Source organism: Oryzias latipes, chromosome 2 (assembly GCF_002234675.1).
Source record: "Oryzias latipes chromosome 2, ASM223467v1".
Lineage (NCBI taxonomy): Eukaryota > Metazoa > Chordata > Actinopteri > Beloniformes > Adrianichthyidae > Oryzias > Oryzias latipes.
Window position 1 is genome coordinate 24,884,231 of NC_019860.2, and position 22,151 is coordinate 24,906,381.

At 48.3% G+C, this 22,151-nt stretch overlaps 1 protein-coding gene across 2 annotated transcripts; it reads left to right on the plus strand.

The window, feature by feature from the left end:
* Positions 1-200: 200 nt before the first annotated feature.
* Positions 201-21,185, plus strand: LOC101175292 (sentrin-specific protease 7). Of its 2 annotated transcripts, XM_023949401.1 has the most exons (22): positions 206-499; positions 2,270-2,378; positions 4,040-4,122; positions 4,234-4,353; positions 4,428-4,510; positions 4,581-4,714; positions 4,980-5,238; positions 5,310-5,395; positions 5,566-5,667; positions 5,966-5,999; positions 6,313-6,516; positions 6,649-6,869; positions 7,149-7,225; positions 7,298-7,414; positions 7,485-7,613; positions 7,684-7,776; positions 7,981-8,051; positions 8,143-8,180; positions 8,283-8,326; positions 20,584-20,652; positions 20,719-20,869; positions 20,942-21,185. In XM_023949401.1, exons 2-22 carry the CDS (start codon positions 2,271-2,273, stop codon positions 21,071-21,073), a joined length of 2,355 nt encoding a protein of 784 aa, XP_023805169.1. In that variant the 5' UTR covers positions 206-499; position 2,270; the 3' UTR covers positions 21,074-21,185. The 2 variants fall into 2 exon arrangements, 1 of the variants encoding a protein (XP_023805169.1); XR_002872093.1 differs by lacking the exon at positions 20,942-21,185 and having other exon boundaries at positions 201-499; positions 8,143-8,200; positions 20,719-20,757.
* Positions 21,186-22,151: the final 966 nt, after the last annotated feature.

Genomic DNA, 22,151 nt, shown 5'->3' on the forward strand with positions numbered 1-22,151 from the left:
ACCCAAAACCTCCCGTATGAGGAACCATAGATGTCTATATGGTTCTATGTGAGGAACATGAGGTCTGGAGGTCATGTTTACAGAGAATAATCCACATTTCTGTTGGACTTTGTGACACACAGAGGCTTAAAACTGGAATTTAGTTTAAAATACTTTATTTAACTTCATGAGCGCGCGCGCGTGTGCACGAGACTCCTTCTTTGGTGTCATTCCTCTTCTGTACAGCAGGGGGCAGAGCTACATCTGCATCTACCCGCTTTAAGAGCGCAGAAGAAGTCAATTCGATGACGTCATCACGTATGAAGCCTCCAGTTACGTCCTTCCGTTTCTGTGTCCCGACAGCAGGTCCAAACAAATGCGGCTTAAAGGGGTTTTGGAGCTTTTTCCCAACTGGACCGGACTGAGCCGCCGTCGAACCCTGTCCGGAACTTCGGCCCGGACAGTGAGCGGAACTTCCCGGTGACCTGGAGGCCAGCGTGCGGCTGCCGCAGTTCCGTAGGTGGGTCCGCCGGTTCTGATCCGTTTATGGAGAGAAACTCAAACCCTGCCGGGTTTCGTAGTTTGAACAGAACCGTAGAACCATAATTCGGCCCAAGAAATTCGGTCCAAACTCGTCCTCCGTCCGGGAGGACGCAGATTTAGGCAGAAGTCGGCGGGCGCCCCCGTGTGGACGTTTCCGGGATAACCGCTCCGTACTAAAGATAAACTTTTACACCTTTAAAACCTTTAAAACTGAACTGAAAGATAAATATGAATAAAAACAGGAACATTAATCCAGAATAACTCAAGTTAAACCTTAAATAACATTTAATATTTTACTCACCATAGAAATATATTCTGTCAAAATGATACAAATATAAAGATGCTGTAGAACAAAACAAACAAACCTGGAAATATTCATAAGAAATTACAAATCATGTCTTTCTGTTTTCTTTGCTCTTTTATCATAGATCTGATTAGATTAGATCTGGACTCCTGCATCATTTTAGCAATAATGTCTGGGTGTGTGACGTTCTGTGTGTGTCTTTGGTCCTGTGTGTCTCTGGTCCTGTGTGTGTCTTTGGTCCTGTGTGTGTCTTTGGTCCTGTGTGTCTCTGGTCCTGTGTGTGTCTTTGGTTCTGTGTGTGTCTTTGGTCCTTTGTGTCTCTGGTCCTGTGTGTGTCTTTGGTCCTGTGTGTGTCTTTGGTCCTGTGTGTCTCTGGTCCTGTGTGTGTCTTTGGTTCTGTGTGTGTCTTTGGTCCTTTGTGTCTCTGGTCCTGTGTGTGTCTCTGGTCCTGTGTGTCTCTGGTCCTGTGTGTGTCTCTGGTTCTGTGTGTGTCTCTGGTCCTGTGTGTGTCTCTGGTCCTGTGTGTGTCTTTGGTCCTGTGTGTCTCTGGTCCTGTGTGTGTCTCTGGTCCTGTGTGTCTCTGGTCCTGTGTGTGTCTTTGGTCCTGTGTGTGTCTTTGGTCCTGTGTGTCTCTGGTCCTGTGTGTGTCTTTGGTTCTGTGTGTGTCTTTGGTCCTTTGTGTCTCTGGTCCTGTGTGTGTCTCTGGTCCTGTGTGTCTCTGGTTCTGTGTGTGTTTTTGGTTCTGTGTGTGTCTCTGGTCCTGTGTGTGTCTCTGGTCCTGTGTGTCTCTGGTCCTGTGTGTGTCTCTGGTCCTGTGTGTCTCTGGTCCTGTGTGTGTCTTTGGTCCTGTGTGTGTCTTTGGTCCTGTGTGTCTCTGGTCCTGTGTGTGTCTTTGGTTCTGTGTGTGTCTTTGGTCCTTTGTGTCTCTGGTCCTGTGTGTGTCTCTGGTTCTGTGTGTCTTTGGTTCTGTGTGTGTCTTTGGTTCTGTGTGTGTCTTTGTGAAACACATCAGAGGATTGGATGTAAATAAACTTATTGTTAATACCATTTTTAGGTCTTATCTAACATTATAAACTAAATCATAGAACTCATCAGTGGGATTACTCCAAACATATTTGACATTTCCCTAGTTTTATGAAACACCAACAGTAGAAATCCTCCATAAACCCACATCCATTCATAAAAATGATCTCTAGTTTATTAATGATGTCAGAAAGTTCAGCTGTTTTCTTGCATTACTGTAGTCTTTATGTCAAACACTGACACCAACTAAACCACAGAAAAGACACCTGATAGAATATCTACAGTAGTTGGTAAATACTGACATTATTACCATAATTATTAGGATGATCTCAGTGATCCAGCTGCAGCCATCATCCAGATGTTGTCATCTCTCTCTCAGACCTCCAGCTGCTCTGTGACCGACACGTCTTTGTGTTTCAGGATGTCGTCCTCCTTCAAAATCCCAAAGAGGAAGCAGCCTGAAGGCTCCTCCCACTTCCACATGCAGTCCCCTCTGTCCCGCCTCCAGAGCTCCGCCCCTCAGGTTAAGGTGGGATTTGGTTTCCTGTGTTCTGATTGGCTGCTCCACAGTTTCTGGTCATGTGATTCACGTTGGAGGTGACAGATCTCTGTGTAGACAGACAGGTCAGTGTTTCTGGTCACTTTTCCCTGACTCAAATGTCAGAGAGAGAGAGAGAGAGAGAGAGAGAGTGTACTGATGTACTGTCTCTCCACCATCTCTGCTGCATGTCCGTCATAATTCAGACACAAACATGAACTTCCAGCTGTTCTAACTAAAATGCATTTTAATGGAAGGTCACAGAAACCACCTTCTGTCTAAACGCTCATTCAGTTTCTGTCATTTGAGGCCTATAATCACAGAATAGATAGATTTACACTAGAAGATCAACATTATGGATATAAGTTTAAATTAACAACACAAAAACATGAACACACTAAAGTGTTGGTAGTTTTCTTCTGTCTAAATCAGAAACGTTTCTCTATTATGGTGATTAAATGTTTTCATGTCAGTTCAGTGCTTCTGTTACTTTGTTGTTGAACTTAACTGAAACTGAACTTCAGGTTTTCTAAACGTGAATAAAGTTTAATGGGATTATTTTAGAAAGCAGCTGTTTCTCTATGAAGATGACTTCTGACCATCACTGAGTGTCTTCCTGCTTAATATATTACAGCAGACGTTTGTGTTCAGCCTCATGAAGCCGCCACTTTAGCCCAATGCATGATGGGAGTTGTAGTGAATAGTCCTTCCTCACTTCCACGTCTGTCCATGTGTCTCATCCTTTGATTGACACGCATCAAAGTCGCTGCTCCACGTTTGTCCCAAAGGTCAGAAAGTTTCCCACCGCGTGTGGGAGGAGCTAACGTCAGACGTTCTCCTCGCCTTGGACCCGTCAGTCTGAGACCAGCGTGTCCGTCCCTCCTGCTCTATGATTGGCTGACAGACTGTTGTTTACCTTTGACGGCCCCCGGTCCCCCCCTCCCTGGGTGTGAGGAGCTTTAGGAGGCGCCTCAGCCAATCACTCGCCTCCACCCCCCCATGTCCTTTACTCCTAACCCGTGAGCCAATCAGATGTCTGCTCACCTGAGACCCCGCCTCAGGTTCCTCCGTGCATTTAAAGGGATGCTGGTTGCCGTGGATACGAGGAGGAGGTCCCTCCCCCTGCTGGGGGGCGGACTGACCCGGATCCAGTCAGCTTGTCTGCTGCTCATGGAGGTCATCAAAATGTAAGGTGGACTGACAGACCCCCCCCCCGGCAGACCAGGTGTGTTCAGTCCATCAGGGGGAAACACCTGAGTCCACTTAAGGTGGAATGAACGGGCTGAGGGGGTCAGATGAAGGGGGGTTTGAACCCTGAACCCCAGCATGAACCCTGGACCAGACGTTCACCCCCCTACTGTAACAGATGACCCCCCCCCCCCTCACTATCTGAAACCTAAAGAAAACCTGCCCGTCTCTGGGTCCAGAAAAGGTTCTGGAGTCGGAGCGGTTCTGAGAGGAGCGGGCCTCAGAGACCCAGATGTCCTTTTAAGGAGACGTCCACTGGTGCCCCCCCACAAATACGGAACGGCTTCTGAGTCCTTTAAGGAAGTATGATCTCCTTGTGTCTAACTTCCTCTTAAGGTGGAATTGCCCATCCAGAGAACATGTCCTTGCTGGTTTTAAGGTGGACTGTCCCGTCATGTGTGCAGGGCTACGAGGATTCCTGCAGCAGAGGGGGGTTACGCAGACGCCAGGGGAGGGGCGCCCTCAGCCCTGCAGCAGGGAGGGACAGGTTGGTATGACCCCCACCCCTCCCAAAACAAAAGCCCAGCTGGGGTGCTGCCCACTGAAGTTGTGTTAATGTTGTGTTGCTGTTGTGTCTCTGTGCGGTGGCGTCCCGCAGGCCTCTGTTCAGAGACGTGGTCAAAACGCTGCTCGGTCTCAACAGCCCCAATGGAGGCGGAGTTTCAGCGGCCAATCACAGATCGCCGGCGAGCTGGAACTGCCAATCACAGGCCAAAGGGTGAGGACTACATCAGGCTTCTGCTGCATGATGGGAGTCAGACTCAACGCCGCCTTCCCCCTCTGCTCCACCAGATGGCGTCCTAAGAGAGCCTCAGACCGCCTGCTGCAGCCTGACGGCGAGCCGCCGCACCTCCACCCGCCGCCGCCTCAGACAGGTGAGACAGGTGAGAGCGGAGGACACGCATCAATGATGACCAGACTGACCAGTGGGCGTGGTCTGTCCAGGTGTGTCCCTCCCCCTCACAAACGCCTCTGTGGACTCTTTGGCTGAGCTGCGAGCCGAGGGGCATGCTGGGAGTTGGAGTTCCTCCTCACTGCAAACCAGAGGCCAGTCCTCAGAGGACACTGAGGAGGACCAGGTAACAGGAAGTCTGGATCTTTCAAAGTAAAGTTCATTTCTGGGAGGTTAGAATAAAATCCGTCTTTTAAGGTGGTATTGATGGTGGCTCAGTTAAGGCGGTTCTGTTGATGTTCTGGGTAATGAAGTGGACTCTTGAAGGTGGAGCCGATGATTCTATAGTTAGGGTGGGTTGTGTGGGTCCGGTGCTGGTTCTGGGTGGACCACCTGCTGTCCATGGTGCTGGACGTGTGGACCGGGTCCAGATTCCTCTTTCTTCACGGCAGAGCGACTCCTGTCAGAGTTCTGGACCAAAGGCCTCAGAGGAGCGGCTGACTTCACCGACCAGAACCAGGATCAGGATCAGGCTGTCGGCAGCCTCTCCTCTCTCGGATGTCCGTCAAACGCGGCCCAATGGGAGGCGGAGCCTGTATGTTCCACCGCGGGACGTGACGGAGGCCCAGAGAGAGCGCTGGAGGCGGTTCAGAGAGGGGCGGAGCTCTGCTTCCCGCCCAAAGAAAGCACGAGTCACTCCAGCAGAACCCAGTGAGTTTGAGACCGTCTGGCCCCGCCCATCTGGGTTTGAGTGATGTTTCCATGACGACGTGTGTCTGCAGTTGTCCTGTCCAGTGAGGAGGAGGAGGGGGAGGAGTCGGGGAGGAGTGGCCTGGCGGAGGATGGAGGCGGATCGGAGGCGCTGCGGGTTAGTGGACTCATGTTCAGCAGAGGCGGAGCTTAGGAGCAGCCGGCCCGGCTCACAGGTGGTTCTGGAAACGAGCCACTGACCCACAACTGTATCAGATGCTGTGCACGTGCACCCACGTGCACGCTCACAAAGCTGCCTCACTCCCCTCCCCCATGCTCTGTCTGCAGGTTTCCCTGCAGCCGCCCGTGACTCCGCCCACCTTCCTGCAGCTGCAGTTTAGCCGTCTGCACGTCGGGCTCATGCAGGCGCACGCCAACGGAGCGGCAACGGTGAGTCAACAGGAGAGGCCGAGTCATTGTGGGACGAGGGTTTGATCCCCGAGAAGGTTACCGTCAGCAGAACCGGGGACGATAAAACTTTATTTAAAGCATCATAGTGAACAGAGGGGAACCAGAACCAAACACTAAAGAGGAGTGTTTGTGGAGGTCCGCTGCTCCACAGCAGTAAAAGTGCAGCTGTAAAGTTAACGAGCAGCTCATTAAGGCAGGAATGACGGGTCAGAACCAGAACACGCTGTGAGCTCTGTAACAGCAGCTGTGAAGGTTCTGCATGTTCTGTCCTCTGCAGGTCACGGAGGACGCCATCACGCTTCCTGTGAGAGGTAACACAACACACACAACACACGCAGAAACATGCAAACACAACAAAGGAACACAACACACAAAAAACAAACAACACACGCAGAAACATACAAACACGCACACAACACACAAAAAACACACAACACACGCAGAAACATACAAACACAACACAGAAACATACAAACACAATGAAGGAACACAAAACACACAAAAAACACACAACACACGCAGAAACATACAAACAGAACACGCACACAACACACTACGGTTCTGCTGTGTGGTTCCACGGAGAACCTTGTTCTGCGGGTTCCGTCATGATCTGGGTCTTTTCAGGGGCGGATGACGGCCAGCTGGTGGTGGTGGCGTCTCAGGTGTGGGGTTACGGAGTGTGGGACGGGGGCGTGGCCCGGAGCGGGACTCTGCTGGCAGGCTGGAGAGGCCCCGCCCCCTCGCTGCTCTTCCTGTGGGTGTCTAACGCCCAGGCCAGCCTTCTGCACAGAGAGCTGTCCGCCATCCAGACGTCCGGCGGCGCCACAGGTGATCAGGGAATCTGAACGCCAGCGGAGGCAGCTGCTCTGCAGTGCTGGAGCTGCGCAGACGCCTGCAGACGTTGCTTCATGGAGCGCTGCAGGCGGATGACGCAGACGGTTCTCCTGCTGTCCCCCACAGGCCCTTCCTCCTCCGTCCTCCTGTTGGTTCTGAAGGAGCAGCTGCCGGAGCTCCAGGCGGCCCTGCTGGCCTCCATCCTGGACCTGCAGAGCTATCGGCAGGGCCGCTCCTCCCACGGGGGGCCGGCCTCCCCCCTGGACTGGGCTGACGGGCTGACGCTGGTGCACAGCTGTCCCTCTCCGGTGGACCAGCACCTCCTCCGGCTGCTGGGGCACTCGGCGGTGAGCTCCTGCTGCTCCTACGGCTCTGGCAGGTCCCTGAACGCAGCACAGCTGACGTCAGCTGTGCTGCGTTCAGGGACCTGCCAACAAATCTAGTAACATAATCGGTAAAGTTCAGCTCCTTTAAGGAGAAACTCAAAGGGTGAGTTTGAGGACGACGTGGAATTCTCAGCGCTGGGAAGGCGTGTTCATCCCCGTGGCTCCGCCCCCTCAGCTGTCAGGTTCTACTGAGACTTTCTCTGCTTCTGTGGGAATTGACTCTGGTTCTGGTTCTGGTAGGGGTCCAGTCCGCTGAGGAGCAGTCAGGTAAACAAATCCAAACCAGGACCGTCAGATCTTCAGCACCTGCCCTTCAGGTACTGACAGCAGGACCTGAGATTCTGACCCAGACCCGGTTGAGTGTTCTGACCCACAGTCTGGTTCTGCAGGCTGGTCCAGTACCCGCTGTCTGCATGTAAGGGTCGGATCACCGTGACCCGGGAAGACCTGGCCTGTCTGGACGCCGGCGAGTTCTTCAATGATGTCATCATCGACTTCTACCTCAAGTGGGTGTCCCGGCCCGGCCCGGTTCTGTGTGTGTGTTAAGGTGTGAGACTAGCCTGTGTGTGCGTGCAGGTACCTCGTGGTGGAGGGTGTGGCCAGTGCCGTGGCTGAGACGACCCACATTTTCAGCAGCTTCTTCTTCAGACAGCTGAGCCGGCGCCGCACAGCTGGAGAGGACGAAGACGGCGCCGCCTCTGTCCCGTAAGAGCGCCGCCCCCCCCTCGCCATGTCTGTGGCGCCAAAATTGACCCCGTTCCTGTCGACCTCACAGAGACCGCCACCGCCGCCACCAGAGGGTGAAGACGTGGACGCGTCACCTGGACATCTTCACCAAAGACTTCCTGTTTGTGCCTGTCAATCAAGAGTAAGCCCTCCCCCTATACCCTTCTCTGGAGCCTGTTGTGCGTCTGTTGTGCGTCTGTTGTGCGTCTGTTGCGCGTCAGTTGCGCGTCTGTTGTGCGTCTGTTGTGCGTCAGTTATGCGTCTGTTGTGCGTCTGTTGCGCGTCTGTTGTGCGTCTGTTGCGCGTCTGTTGCGCGTCTGCGTTCCTCACATCTCCTCCTCTGCAGTTCTCACTGGTTCCTGGTTGTGATCTGTTTTCCGGGTCTGGAGGAACCTCGTCAGGAACAGCTTGAATCAGGTGAGCGGTTCTGATCCGTTCTGACCTGTTTCTCTTTGTGTTTGTTTGTGAGTCTGCTGCTGGAGCTCACACATGGTTTGTGTCTCTGCAGCTGGACAGGTGGTCAGCCTGCCGTCTGCGCAGCCGCCGGTAATCATGCAGCCACGGCAGTTCAGTCAGAGCAGATGCAGATCCTGTGTGTGTGTGTGTGTGTGAGCGTGTGCACCTGTGACTCCTGTTGTGTGTCTGCAGGAGTGCACGCTGCGAGGCTGCAGCCGAAGAACGGTGATGAAGAGGTGAGGAAGACTTTGCTCCTTCATCCTGTCGTTGTGTCTGTTCATACTGGATTCCAGCAAACGTTGTTGTTGTTTGTGTTGTTCTTGTGTTCACTTTTTATACAACATAGAACCAGGGAGTGAATAAAAATGTTCCATGTAGATGGAACCAACTCTAGTTCACCTTCAAACACACACAAACACACACAGATCTAACGACACAACAACAAAGCAACTACTGACTAAACTAACCAAATTGAGTTTCTCATTAAAAACTATAAACTGGATAGAATCACATTTATCAAATAGATCTGTCAGTCAGGAGAAATCATCCTCCTCCCCCCCATATCTCTACAGGTGTTCTGCAGGGTTCCATTCTAGGGCCTCTGCCTTTCTCTCTCTACATTAATGACCTCCATTCAGATGTATGCTGATGATACTGTCATTTATGCTAAAACACGTCTGAGGTGGCAGAGAGTCTCACCAGAACTATGGGGACCATGTTGCAGAATGGTTGGAACGGTCCAGGTTAAGACAGCTGCAATGTTCTTTTCCAAGACAAACCGGAAAAATATTCAGGCTGATGTTTTTGTGGCAGGAAAGAAAACAGAAGTTGTTGAAAAATTGGAATATCTTGGCATTTTAATAGATACAAAATTCAATAATAAATGGTAAATCCAGAAAGTGTGTAACCGTGTGAAGTGTCTAATTTTAGATTTATTAGGGCAAATCTGTCACTGCAGCTGCTACAATGTTCATGAATGCAATGATCTTATCCCACATGACAAACTTTCAGCATTCAAACCTCTGCAGTCACTTTACAAACAATCAAAATACTGGATAAAACCCATTAAGACATCATCACTGTGACAAAAACACAAACACAGCACTAAGAAAACTATGCCTGATTCATCAAACCATCAATGGACTGTCATCCCTCCATCCACTCAGTCAGTGTGTTAACATAAGATCATTTTCCCAAAGAGGGTGGGTTCATCAAGACTGGATAGTTCCTCTGAGGAGAAGTTCCTTCAGCCAGAGTGTCTTCTCTGGAACAGCAGACAAGAGTGGAACTGACAATGTTAGAGACCTGAAAACTGGTTCATATCACAACAAACGTGTCTACAATGAAGTATGTTAATGCCTGCCCCTCCCTGTCTGATCTGTGTGTCTTATATTTGTTTATGTTTCTCACTGTGAGCATGTTTCATGTATTTTAAATGACTGTCTATTGTATATTTTCTATTTCTGTATTTGATTCATGCCTCACACTTTTTAGGTTGATGATTTTCACACCTGTCTGGGGACGACAGATGAAAAACAGCCTTTGGGTTGATTCTGGTGCATTGCAGCCACGCTTTTAATGTCCCTGTTAAATAAAGGAATAATAATAAACACACAGAACCAGGCAGCCATCAGGTCCAGACGTTCCTGCAGAACCTGCACCTTTCCTGAGGGCGGAGCCTTTTCCTCAGTCTGTCTGAGGGCTCTGGTAGAACCGGTTCTGAGGTCTGTCCATGGTTCATTTGGTCATGGTTCTAACGGTTCTGGTTCTAGTGGACATGGTTCTAGCGGTCATGGTTCTAACGGTTCTGGTTTTAGTGGTCATGGTTCTAGTGGACATGGTTCTAGCGATCATGGTTCTAGTGGACATGGTTCTAACGGTTCTGGTTCTAGTGGACATGGTTCTAACGGTTCTGGTTCTAGTGGACATGGTTCTAGCGATCATGGTTTTAACGGTTCTGGTTCTAACGGTTCTGGTTCTAGTGGACATGGTTCTAACGGTTCTGGTTCTAGTGGACATGGTTCTAGCGGTCATGGTTCTAACGGTTCTGGTTTTAGTGGTCATGGTTCTAGTGGACATGGTTCTAGCGATCATGGTTCTAGCAGACATGGTTCTAACGGTTCTGGTTTCAGTGGTCATGGTTCTAGTGGACATGGTTCTAGCGATCATGGTTCCAACGGTTCTGGTTCTAGTGGTCATGGTTCTAGTGGACATGGTTCTAACGGTTCTGGTTTTAGTGGTCATGGTTCTAGCGATCATGGTTCTAGTGGACATGGTTCTAACGGTTCTGGTTCTAGTGGACATGGTTCTAACGGTTCTGGTTCTAGTGGACATGGTTCTAGCGATCATGGTTTTAACGGTTCTGGTTCTAACGGTTCTGGTTCTAGTGGACATGGTTCTAACGGTTCTGGTTCTAGTGGACATGGTTCTAACGGTTCTGGTTCTAGTGGACATGGTTCTAGCGATCATGGTTCTAGTGGACATGGTTCTAGCGATCATGGTTTTAACGGTTCTGGTTCTAACGGTTCTGGTTCTAGTGGACATGATTCTAGCGATCATGGTTCTAGTGGACATGGTTCTAGCGATCATGGTTCTAGTGGACATGGTTCTAGTGATCATGGTTCTAGTGGACATGGTTCTAGCGATCATGGTTCTAGTGGACATGATTCTAGCGATCATGGTTCTAGTGGACATGGTTCTAGCGATCATGGTTCTAGTGGACATGGTTCTAACGGTTCTGGTTTCAGTGGTCATGGTTCTAGTGGACATGGTTCTAGCGATCATGGTTCTAGCAGACATGGTTCTAACGGTTCTGGTTTCAGTGGTCATGGTTCTAGTGGACATGGTTCTAGCGATCATGGTTCCAACGGTTCTGGTTCTAGTGGTCATGGTTCTAGTGGACATGGTTCTAACGGTTCTGGTTTTAGTGGTCATGGTTCTAGCGATCATGGTTCTAGTGGACATGGTTCTAGCGATCATGGTTTTAACGGTTCTGGTTCTAACGGTTCTGGTTGTAGTGGTCATGGTTCTAGTGGACATGGTTCTAACGGTTCTGGTTTTAGTGGTCATGGTTCTAGCGATCATGGTTCTAGTGGTCATGGTTTTAACGGTTCTGGTTCTAACGGTTCCGGTTGTAGTGGTCATGGTTCTAACGGTTCTGGTTCTAGTGGACATGGTTCTAACGGTTCTGGTTCTAGTGGACTTGATTCTAGCGATCATGGTTCTAGTGGACATGGTTCTAGCGATCATGGTTCTAGTGGACATGGTTCTAACGGTTCTGGTTTTAGTGGTCATGGTTCTAGCGATCATGGTTCTAGTGGTCATGGTTTTAAAGGTTCTGGTTCTAACGGTTCTGGTTGTAGTGGTCATGGTTCTAACGGTTCTGGTTCTAGTGGACATGGTTCTAACGGTTCTGGTTCTAGTGGACATGATTCTAGCGATCATGGTTCTAGTGGACATGGTTCTAGCGATCATGGTTCTAGTGGACATGGTTCTAACGGTTCTGGTTTTAGTGGTCATGGTTCTAGCGATCATGGTTCTAGTGGACATGGTTCTAGCGATCATGGTTTTAACGGTTCTGGTTCTAACGGTTCTGGTTCTAGTGGTCATGGTTCTAACGGTTCTGGTTCTAGTGGACATGGTTCTAGCGGTCATGGTTCTAACGGTTCTGGTTTTAGTGGTCATGGTTCTAGTGGACATGGTTCTAGCGATCATGGTTCTAGCAGACATGGTTCTAACGGTTCTGGTTTCAGTGGTCATGGTTCTAGTGGACATGGTTCTAGCGATCATGGTTCCAACGGTTCTGGTTCTAGTGGTCATGGTTCTAGTGGACATGGTTCTAACGGTTCTGGTTTTAGTGGTCATGGTTCTAGCGATCATGGTTCTAGTGGACATGGTTCTAGCGATCATGGTTTTAACGGTTCTGGTTCTAACGGTTCTGGTTCTAGTGGACATGGTTCTAACGGTTCTGGTGTTAGTGGACATGGTTCTAGCGGTCATGGTTCTAACGGTTCTGGTTCTAGTGGTCATGGTTCTAACGGTTCTGGTTCTAGTGGACATGGTTCTAGCGGTCATGGTTCTAACGGTTCTGGTTTTAGTGGTTATGGTTCTAGTGGACATGGTTCTAGCGATCATGGTTCTAGCAGACATGGTTCTAACGGTTCTGGTTTCAGTGGTCATGGTTTTAGTGGACGTGGTTCTAGCGATCATGGTTCCAACGGTTCTGGTTCTAGTGGTCATGGTTCTAGTGGACATGGTTCTAACGGTTCTGGTTTTAGTGGTCATGGTTCTAGCGATCATGGTTCTAGTGGACATGGTTCTAGCGATCATGGTTTTAACGGTTCTGGTTCTAACGGTTCTGGTTCTAGTGGACATGGTTCTAACGGTTCTGGTTCTAGTGGACATGGTTCTAGCGGTCATGGTTCTAACGGTTCTGGTTTTAGTGGTCATGGTTCTAGTGGACATGGTTCTAGCGATCATGGTTCTAGCAGACATGGTTCTAACGGTTCTGGTTTCAGTGGTCATGGTTCTAGTGGACATGGTTCTAGCGATCATGGTTCCAACGGTTCTGGTTCTAGTGGTCATGGTTCTAGTGGACATGGTTCTAACGGTTCTGGTTTTAGTGGTCATGGTTCTAGCGATCATGGTTCTAGTGGACATGGTTCTAACGGTTCTGGTTCTAGTGGACATGGTTCTAACGGTTCTGGTTCTAGTGGACATGGTTCTAGCGATCATGGTTTTAACGGTTCTGGTTCTAACGGTTCTGGTTCTAGTGGACATGGTTCTAACGGTTCTGGTTCTAGTGGACATGGTTCTAACGGTTCTGGTTCTAGTGGACATGGTTCTAGCGATCATGGTTCTAGTGGACATGGTTCTAGCGATCATGGTTTTAACGGTTCTGGTTCTAACGGTTCTGGTTCTAGTGGACATGATTCTAGCGATCATGGTTCTAGTGGACATGGTTCTAGCGATCATGGTTCTAGTGGACATGGTTCTAGTGATCATGGTTCTAGTGGACATGGTTCTAGCGATCATGGTTCTAGTGGACATGATTCTAGCGATCATGGTTCTAGTGGACATGGTTCTTTCGATCATGGTTCTAGCAGACATGGTTCTAACGGTTCTGGTTTCAGTGGTCATGGTTCTAGTGGACATGGTTCTAGCGATCATGGTTCCAACGGTTCTGGTTCTAGTGGTCATGGTTCTAGTGGACATGGTTCTAACGGTTCTGGTTTTAGTGGTCATGGTTCTAGCGATCATGGTTCTAGTGGACATGGTTCTAGCGATCATGGTTTTAACGGTTCTGGTTCTAACGGTTCTGGTTGTAGTGGTCATGGTTCTAGTGGACATGGTTCTAACGGTTCTGGTTTTAGTGGTCATGGTTCTAGCGATCATGGTTCTAGTGGTCATGGTTTTAACGGTTCTGGTTCTAACGGTTCCGGTTGTAGTGGTCATGGTTCTAACGGTTCTGGTTCTAGTGGACATGGTTCTAACGGTTCTGGTTCTAGTGGACTTGATTCTAGCGATCATGGTTCTAGTGGTCATGGTTTTAACGTTTCTGGTTCTAACGGTTCTGGTTGTAGTGGTCATGGTTCTAACGGTTCTGGTTCTTGTGGACATGGTTCTAACGGTTCTGGTTCTAGTGGACATGATTCTAGCGATCATGGTTCTAGTGGACATGGTTCTAGCGATCATGGTTCTAGTGGACATGGTTCTAACGGTTCTGGTTTTAGTGGTCATGGTTCTAGCGATCATGGTTCTAGTGGTCATGGTTTTAACGGTTCTGGTTCTAACGGTTCTGGTTGTAGTGGTCATGGTTCTAACGGTTCTGGTTCTAGTGGACATGGTTCTAACGGTTCTGGTTCTAGTGGACATGATTCTAGCGATCATGGTTCTAGTGGACATGGTTCTAGCGATCATGGTTCTAGTGGACATGGTTCTAACGGTTCTGGTTTTAGTGGTCATGGTTCTAGCGATCATGGTTCTAGTGGACATGGTTCTAGCGATCATGGTTTTAACGGTTCTGGTTCTAACGGTTCTGGTTCTAGTGGTCATGGTTCTAGTGGACATGGTTCTAACGGTTCTGGTTTTAGTGGTCATGGTTCTAGCGATCATGGTTCTAGTGGTCATGGTTCTAGCGATCATGGTTTTAACGGTTGTGGTTCTAACGGTTCTGGTTGTAGTGGTCATGGTTCTAACGGTTCTGGTTCTAGTGGACATGGTTCTAACGGTTCTGGTTCTAGTGGACATGATTCTAGCGATCATGGTTCTAGTGGACATGGTTCTAGCGATCATGGTTCTAGTGGACATGGTTCTAGCGATCATGGTTCTAGTGGACATGGTTCTAGCGATCATGGTTCTAGTGGACATGGTTCTAGCGATCATGGTTATAGTGGACATGGATCTAACGGTTCTGGTTCTAGTGGACATGGTTCTAACGGTTCTGGTTCTAGTGGACATGGTTCTAGCGATCATGGTTCTAGTGGACATGGTTCTAGCGATCATGGTTTTAACGGTTCTGGTTCTAACGGTTCTGGTTCTAGTGGACATGATTCTAGCGATCATGGTTCTAGTGGACATGGTTCTAGCGATCATGGTTCTAGTGGACATGGTTCTAGCGATCATGGTTCTAGTGGACTTGGTTCTAGCGATCATGGTTCTAGTGGACATGGATCTAACGGTTCTGGTTCTAGTGGACATGGTTCTAACGGTTCTGGTTCTAGTGGACATGGTTTTAACGGTTCTGGTTCTAGTGGACATGGTTCTAACGGTTCTGGTTCTAGTGGACATGGTTCTAGCGATCATGGTTTTAACGGTTCTGGTTCTAACAGTTCTGGTTCTACTGGACATGGTTCTAACGGTTCTGGTTCTAGTGGACATGGTTCTAACGGTTCTGGTTCTAGTGGACATGGTTCTAGCGATCATGGTTCTAGTGGACATGGTTCTAGCGATCATGGTTTTAACGGTTCTGGTTCTAACGGTTCTGGTTCTAGTGGACATGATTCTAGCGATCATGGTTCTAGTGGACATGGTTCTAGCGATCATGGTTCTAGTGGACATGGTTCTAGTGATCATGGTTCTAGTGGACATGGTTCTAGCGATCATGGTTCTAGTGGACATGGATCTAACGGTTCTGGTTCTAGTGGACATGGTTCTAACGGTTCTGGTTTCAGTGGTCATGGTTCTAGTGGACATGGTTCTAGCGATCATGGTTCTAGCAGACATGGTTCTAACGGTTCTGGTTTCAGTGGTCATGGTTCTAGTGGACATGGTTCTAGCGATCATGGTTCCAACGGTTCTGGTTCTAACGGTTCTGGTTGTAGTGGTCATGGTTCTAACGGTTCTGGTTCTAGTGGACATGATTCTAGCGATCATGGTTCTAGTGGTCATGGTTTTAACGGTTTTGGTTCTAGTGGACATGATTCTAGCGATCATGGTTCTAGTGGACATGGTTCTAGCGATCATGGTTCTAGTGGACATGGTTCTAACGGTTCTGGTTTTAGTGGTCATGGTTCTAGCGATCATGGTTCTAGTGGTCATGGTTTTAACGGTTCTGGTTCTAACGGTTTTGGTTGTAGTGGTCATGGTTCTAACGGTTCTGGTTCTAGTGGACATGGTTCTAACGGTTCTGGTTCTAGTGGACATGATTCTAGCGATCATGGTTCTAGTGGACATGGTTCTAGCGATCATGGTTGTAGTGGACATGGTTCTAACGGTTCTGGTTTTAGTGGTCATGGTTCTAGCGATCATGGTTCTAGTGGACATGGTTCTAGCGATCATGGTTTTAACGGTTCTGGTTCTAACGGTTCTGGTTGTAGTGGTCATGGTTCTAGTGGACATGGTTCTAACGGTTCTGGTTTTAGTGGTCATGGTTCTAGCGATCATGGTTCTAGTGGTCATGGTTCTAGCGATCATGGTTTTAACGGTTCTGGTTCTAACGGTTCTGGTTGTAGTGGTCATGGTTCTAACGGTTCTGGTTCTAGTGGACATGGTTCTAACGGTTCTGGTTCTAGTGGACATGGTTCTAGCGATCATGGTTCTAGTGGACATGGTTCTAGCGATCATGGTTCTAGTGGACATGGTTCTAGCGATCATGGTTCTAGTGGACATGGATCTAACGGTTCTGGTTCTAGTGGACATGGTTCTAACGGTTCTGGTTCTAGTGGACATGGTTCTATCGATCATGGTTCTAGGGGACATGGTTCTAGCGATCATGGTTTTAACGGTTCTGGTTCTAACGGTTCTGGTTCTAGTGGACATGATTCTAGCGATCATGGTTCTAGTCGACATGGTTCTAGCGATCATGGTTCTAGTGGACATGGTTCTAGCGATCATGGTTCTAGTGGACATGGATCTAACGGTTTTGGTACTAGTGGACATGGTTCTAACGGTTCTGGTTCTAGTGGACATGGTTCTAACGGTTCTGGTTCTAGTGGACATGGTTCTAGCGATCATGGTTTTAACGGTTCTGGTTCTAACGGTTCTGGTTCTAGTGGACATGGTTCTAACGGTTCTGGTTCTAGTGGACATGGTTCTAACGGTTCTGGTTCTAGTGGACATGGTTCTAGCGATCATGGTTCTAGTGGACATGGTTCTAGCGATCATGGTTTTAACGGTTCTGGTTCTAACGGTTCTGGTTCTAGTGGACATGGTTCTAACGGTTCTGGTTCTAGTGGACATGATTCTAGCGATCATGGTTCTAGTGGACATGGTTCTAGCGATCATGGTTCTAGTGGACATGGTTCTAGTGATCATGGTTCTAGTGGACATGGTTCTAGCGATCATGGTTCTAGTGGACATGGATCTAACGGTTCTGGTTCTAGTGGACATGGTTCTAACGGTTCTGGTTTCAGTGGTCATGGTTCTAGTGGACATGGTTCTTTCGATCATGGTTCTAGCAGACATGGTTCTAACGGTTCTGGTTTCAGTGGTCATGGTTCTAGTGGACATGGTTCTAGCGATCATGGTTCCAACGGTTCTGGTTCTAGTGGTCATGGTTCTAGTGGACATGGTTCTAACGGTTCTGGTTTTAGTGGTCATGGTTCTAGCGATCATGGTTCTAGTGGACATGGTTCTAGCGATCATGGTTTTAACGGTTCTGGTTCTAACGGTTCTGGTTGTAGTGGTCATGGTTCTAGTGGACATGGTTCTAACGGTTCTGGTTTTAGTTGTCATGGTTCTAGCGATCATGGTTCTAGTGGTCATGGTTTTAACGGTTCTGGTTCTAACGGTTCTGGTTGTAGTGGTCATGGTTCTAACGGTTCTGGTTCTAGTGGACATGATTCTGGCGATCATGGTTCTAGTGGTCATGGTTTTAACGGTTTTGGTTCTAACGGTTCTGGTTGTAGTGGTCATGGTTCTAACGGTTCTGGTTCTAGTGGACATGGTTCTAACGGTTCTGGTTCTAGTGGACATGATTCTAGCGATCATGGTTCTAGTGGACATGGTTCTAGCGATCATGGTTCTAGTGGACATGGTTCTAACGGTTCTGGTTTTAGTGGTCATGGTTCTAGCGATCATGGTTCTAGTGGTCATGGTTTTAACGGTTCTGGTTCTAACGGTTCTGGTTGTAGTGGTCATGGTTCTAACGGTTCTGGTTCTAGTGGACATGGTTCTAACGGTTCTGGTTCTAGTTGACATGATTCTAGCGATCATGGTTCTAGTGGACATGGTTCTAGCGATCATGGTTCTAGTGGACATGGTTCTAACGGTTCTGGTTTTAGTGGTCATGGTTCTAGCGATCATGGTTCTAGTGGACATGGTTCTAGCGATCATGGTTTTAACGGTTCTGGTTCTAACGGTTCTGGTTGTAGTGGTCATGGTTCTAGTGGACATGGTTCTAACGGTTCTGGTTTTAGTGGTCATGGTTCTAGCGATCATGGTTCTAGTGGTCATGGTTCTAGCGATCATGGTTTTAACGGTTCTGGTTCTAACGGTTCTGGTTGTAGTGGTCATGGTTCTAACGGTTCTGGTTCTAGTGGACATGGTTCTAACGGTTCTGGTTCTAGTGGACATGGTTCTAGCGATCATGGTTCTAGTGGACATGGTTCTAGCGATCATGGTTCTAGTGGACATGGTTCTAGCGATCATGGTTCTAGTGGACATGGTTCTAGCGATCATGGTTCTAGTGGACATGGATCTAACGGTTCTGGTTCTAGTGGACATGGTTCTAACGGTTCTGGTTCTAGTGGACATGGTTCTATCGATCATGGTTCTAGTGGACATGGTTCTAGCGATCATGGTTTTAACGGTTCTGGTTCTAACGGTTCTGGTTCTAGTGGACATGATTCTAGCGATCATGGTTCTAGTCGACATGGTTCTAGCGATCATGGTTCTAGTGGACATGGTTCTAGCGATCATGGTTCTAGTGGACATGGTTCTAGCGATCATGGTTCTAGTGGACATGGATCTAACGGTTCTGGTTCTAGTGGACATGGTTCTAACGGTTCTGGTTCTAGTGGACATGGTTCTAACGGTTCTGGTTCTAGTGGACATGGTTCTAGCGATCATGGTTTTAACGGTTCTAGTTCTAACGGTTCTGGTTCTAGTGGACATGGTTCTAACGGTTCTGGTTCTAGTGGACATGGTTCTAACGGTTCTGGTTCTAGTGGACATGGTTCTAGCGATCATGGTTCTTGTGGACATGGTTCTAGCGATCATGGTTTTAACGGTTCTGGTTCTAACGGTTCTGGTTCTAGTGGACATGGTTCCAACGGTTCTGGTTCTAGTGGACATGATTCTAGCGATCATGGTTCTAGTGGACATGGTTCTAGCGATCATGGTTCTAGTGGACATGGTTCTAGTGATCATGGTTCTAGTGGACATGGTTCTAGCGATCATGGTTCTAGTGGACATGGATCTAACGGTTCTGGTTCTAGTGGACATGGTTCTAACGGTTCTGGTTTCAGTGGTCATGGTTCTAGTGGACATGGTTCTTTCGATCATGGTTCTAGCAGACATGGTTCTAACGGTTCTGGTTTCAGTGGTCATGGTTCTAGTGGACATGGTTCTAGCGATCATGGTTCCAACGGTTCTGGTTCTAGTGGTCATGGTTCTAGTGGACATGGTTCTAACGGTTCTGGTTTTAGTGGTCATGGTTCTAGCGATCATGGTTCTAGTGGACATGGTTCTAGCGATCATGGTTTTAACGGTTCTGGTTCTAACGGTTCTGGTTGTAGTGGTCATGGTTCTAGTGGACATGGTTCTAACGGTTCTGGTTTTAGTGGTCATGGTTCTAGCGATCATGGTTCTAGTGGTCATGGTTTTAACGGTTCTGGTTCTAACGGTTCTGGTTGTAGTGGTCATGGTTCTAACGGTTCTGGTTCTAGTGGACATGGTTCTAACGGTTCTGGTTCTAGTGGACATGATTCTAGCGATCATGGTTCTAGTGGTCATGGTTCTTTCGATCATGGTTCTAGCAGACATGGTTCTAACGGTTCTGGTTTCAGTGGTCATGGTTCTAGTGGACATGGTTCTAGCGATCATGGTTCCAACGGTTCTGGTTCTAGTGGTCATGGTTCTAGTGGACATGGTTCTAACGGTTCTGGTTTTAGTGGACATGGTTCTAGCGATCATGGTTCTAGTGGACATGGATCTAACGGTTCTGGTTCTAGTGGACATGGTTCTAATGGTTCTGGTTCTAGTGGACATGGTTCTAGCGATCATGGTTCTAGTGGACATGGTTCTAGCGATCATGGTTTTAACGGTTCTGGTTCTAACGGTTCTGGTTCTAGTGGACATGATTCTAGCGATCATGGTTCTAGTGGACATGGTTCTAGCGATCATGGTTCTAGTGGACATGGTTCTAGCGATCATGGTTCTAGTGGACATGGTTCTAGCGATCATGGTTCTAGTGGACATGGATCTAACGGTTCTGGTTCTAGTGGATATGGTTCTAACGGTTCTGGTTCTAGTGGACATGGTTCTAACGGTTCTGGTTCTAGTGGACATGGTTCTAGCGATCATGGTTTTAACGGTTCTGGTTCTAACGGTTCTGGTTCTAGTGGACATGATTCTAGCGATCATGGTTCTAGTGGACATGGTTCTAGCGATCATGGTTCTAGTGGACATGGTTCTAGTGATCATGGTTCTAGTGGACATGGTTCTAGCGATCATGGTTCTAGTGGACATGGATCTAACGGTTCTGGTTCTAGTGGACATGGTTCTAACGGTTCTGGTTCTAGTGGACATGGTTCTAGCGATCATGGTTTTAACGGTTCTGGTTCTAACGGTTCTGGTTCTAGTGGACATGGTTCTAACGGTTCTGGTTCTAGTGGACATGGTTCTAACGGTTCTGGTTCTAGTGGACATGGTTTTAACGGTTCTGGTTCTAACGGTTCTGGTTCTAGTGGACATGATTCTAGCGATCATGGTTCTAGTGGACATGGTTCTAGCGATCATGGTTCTAGTGGACATGGTTCTAGCGATCATGGTTCTAGTGGACATGGTTCTAACGGTTCTGGTTCTGACGGCCGTTCTGTGTTCTGCTCTGCAGGCCCTGCATTCTGGTCATGGACTCTCTGAAGACGTCTTCTCATGACGGCGTCTGCCGGCTCCTCAGAGAGTGAGTTTCTCTGATTGGCTCAGATCTTACACCTGTGTGGTGGTCCTAAGGACCGCCTCCTCTCAGCTACCTGCAGGTGGAGTGGGAAGTGCGCAGGAGGACGCCCCGCCTCTTCAGCGCGGATTCGATGAAAGGATTTAGCTGCAGGGTTCCTCAGCAGGACAACTCCAGCGACTGCGGCGTCTTCCTGCTGCAGTTTGCTCACAGCTTCCTGCAGGTGAGTCTGCCAGCAGCAGGGGGCGGAGCCTAACCGCAGTTGACCTGAGCTGGACTCTGATTGGTTCCTCAGAACCCCGTAGTGAACTTTGAGCTTCCGCCGCGGTTGGAGAACTGGTTTCCACGGCAGCAGGTCAGGCGGAAGCGCGAGGAGATCCGGAATCTGATCCTGGAGCTGCATCAGAACCAGTCCAGCTGGGAGTGAGCAGAACCTCTAGAACCGGACTGGACTCCAGGAGGAAAACCAGAACTTCATGTCTACTAGTGTGTTCCAGCACACATTCCTGTTCTACTGAATAAAGTATTTATTTTACTTCTGTCTGTGTGTGTCATTGTGAGAATGTTCAGAAATACACACACATGCATGCAGAACAACAACCACACACACACACACACACATGCAGAACAACAACCACACACACACACACACACACATGTTCCTCAGGATGACCTCAGGTGTTTGGTAAAAACATTGGTCCAGATTATCTGTTGTTCTAACCGAAGCAGCACAATACTGGTACTTTCTGTTCTGGTTCTGGATCAGTTCCATGGTAGTATTTGTTCCATGTTCTGGTTCTGGATCATCGTGGTGGTTTTGGTTCCATGTTTTGGTTCTGGATCATGGTGGTGGTTTTGGTTCCATGTTCTGGTTCTGGATCAGTTCCATGGTAGTATTTGTTCCATGTTCTGGTTCTGGATCATCGTGGTTGTTTTGGTTCCATGTTTTGGTTCTGGATCATGGTGGTGGTTTTGGTTCCATGTTCTGGTTCTGGATCAGTTCCATGGTAGTATTTGTTCCATGTTCTGGTTCTGGATCATCGTGGTGTTTTTGGTTCCATGTTCTGGTTCTGGATCATGGTGGTGGTTTTGGTTCTGCGTTCTGGTTCTGGATCATGGTGGTTGTTTTGGTTCCATGTTCTGGTTCTGGATCATCGTGGTGGTTTTGGTTCTGCGTTCTGGTTCTGGATCATCGTGGTGGTTTTGGTTCCATGTTCTGGTTCTGGATCATGGTGGTGGTTTTGGTTCCATATTCTGGTTCTGGATCATCGTGGTGGTTTTGGTTCCGCGTTCTGGTTCTGGATCATCGTGGTGGTTTTGGTTCCATGTTCTGGTTCTGGATCATCGTGGTGGTTTTGGTTCCATGTTCTGGTTCTGGATCATGGTGGTGGTTTTGGTTCCATGTTCTGGTTCTGGATCATCGTGGTGGTTTTGGTTCTGCGTTCTGGTTCTGGATCATGATGGTGGTTTTGGTTCCATGTTCTGGTTCTGGATCATGGTGGTGG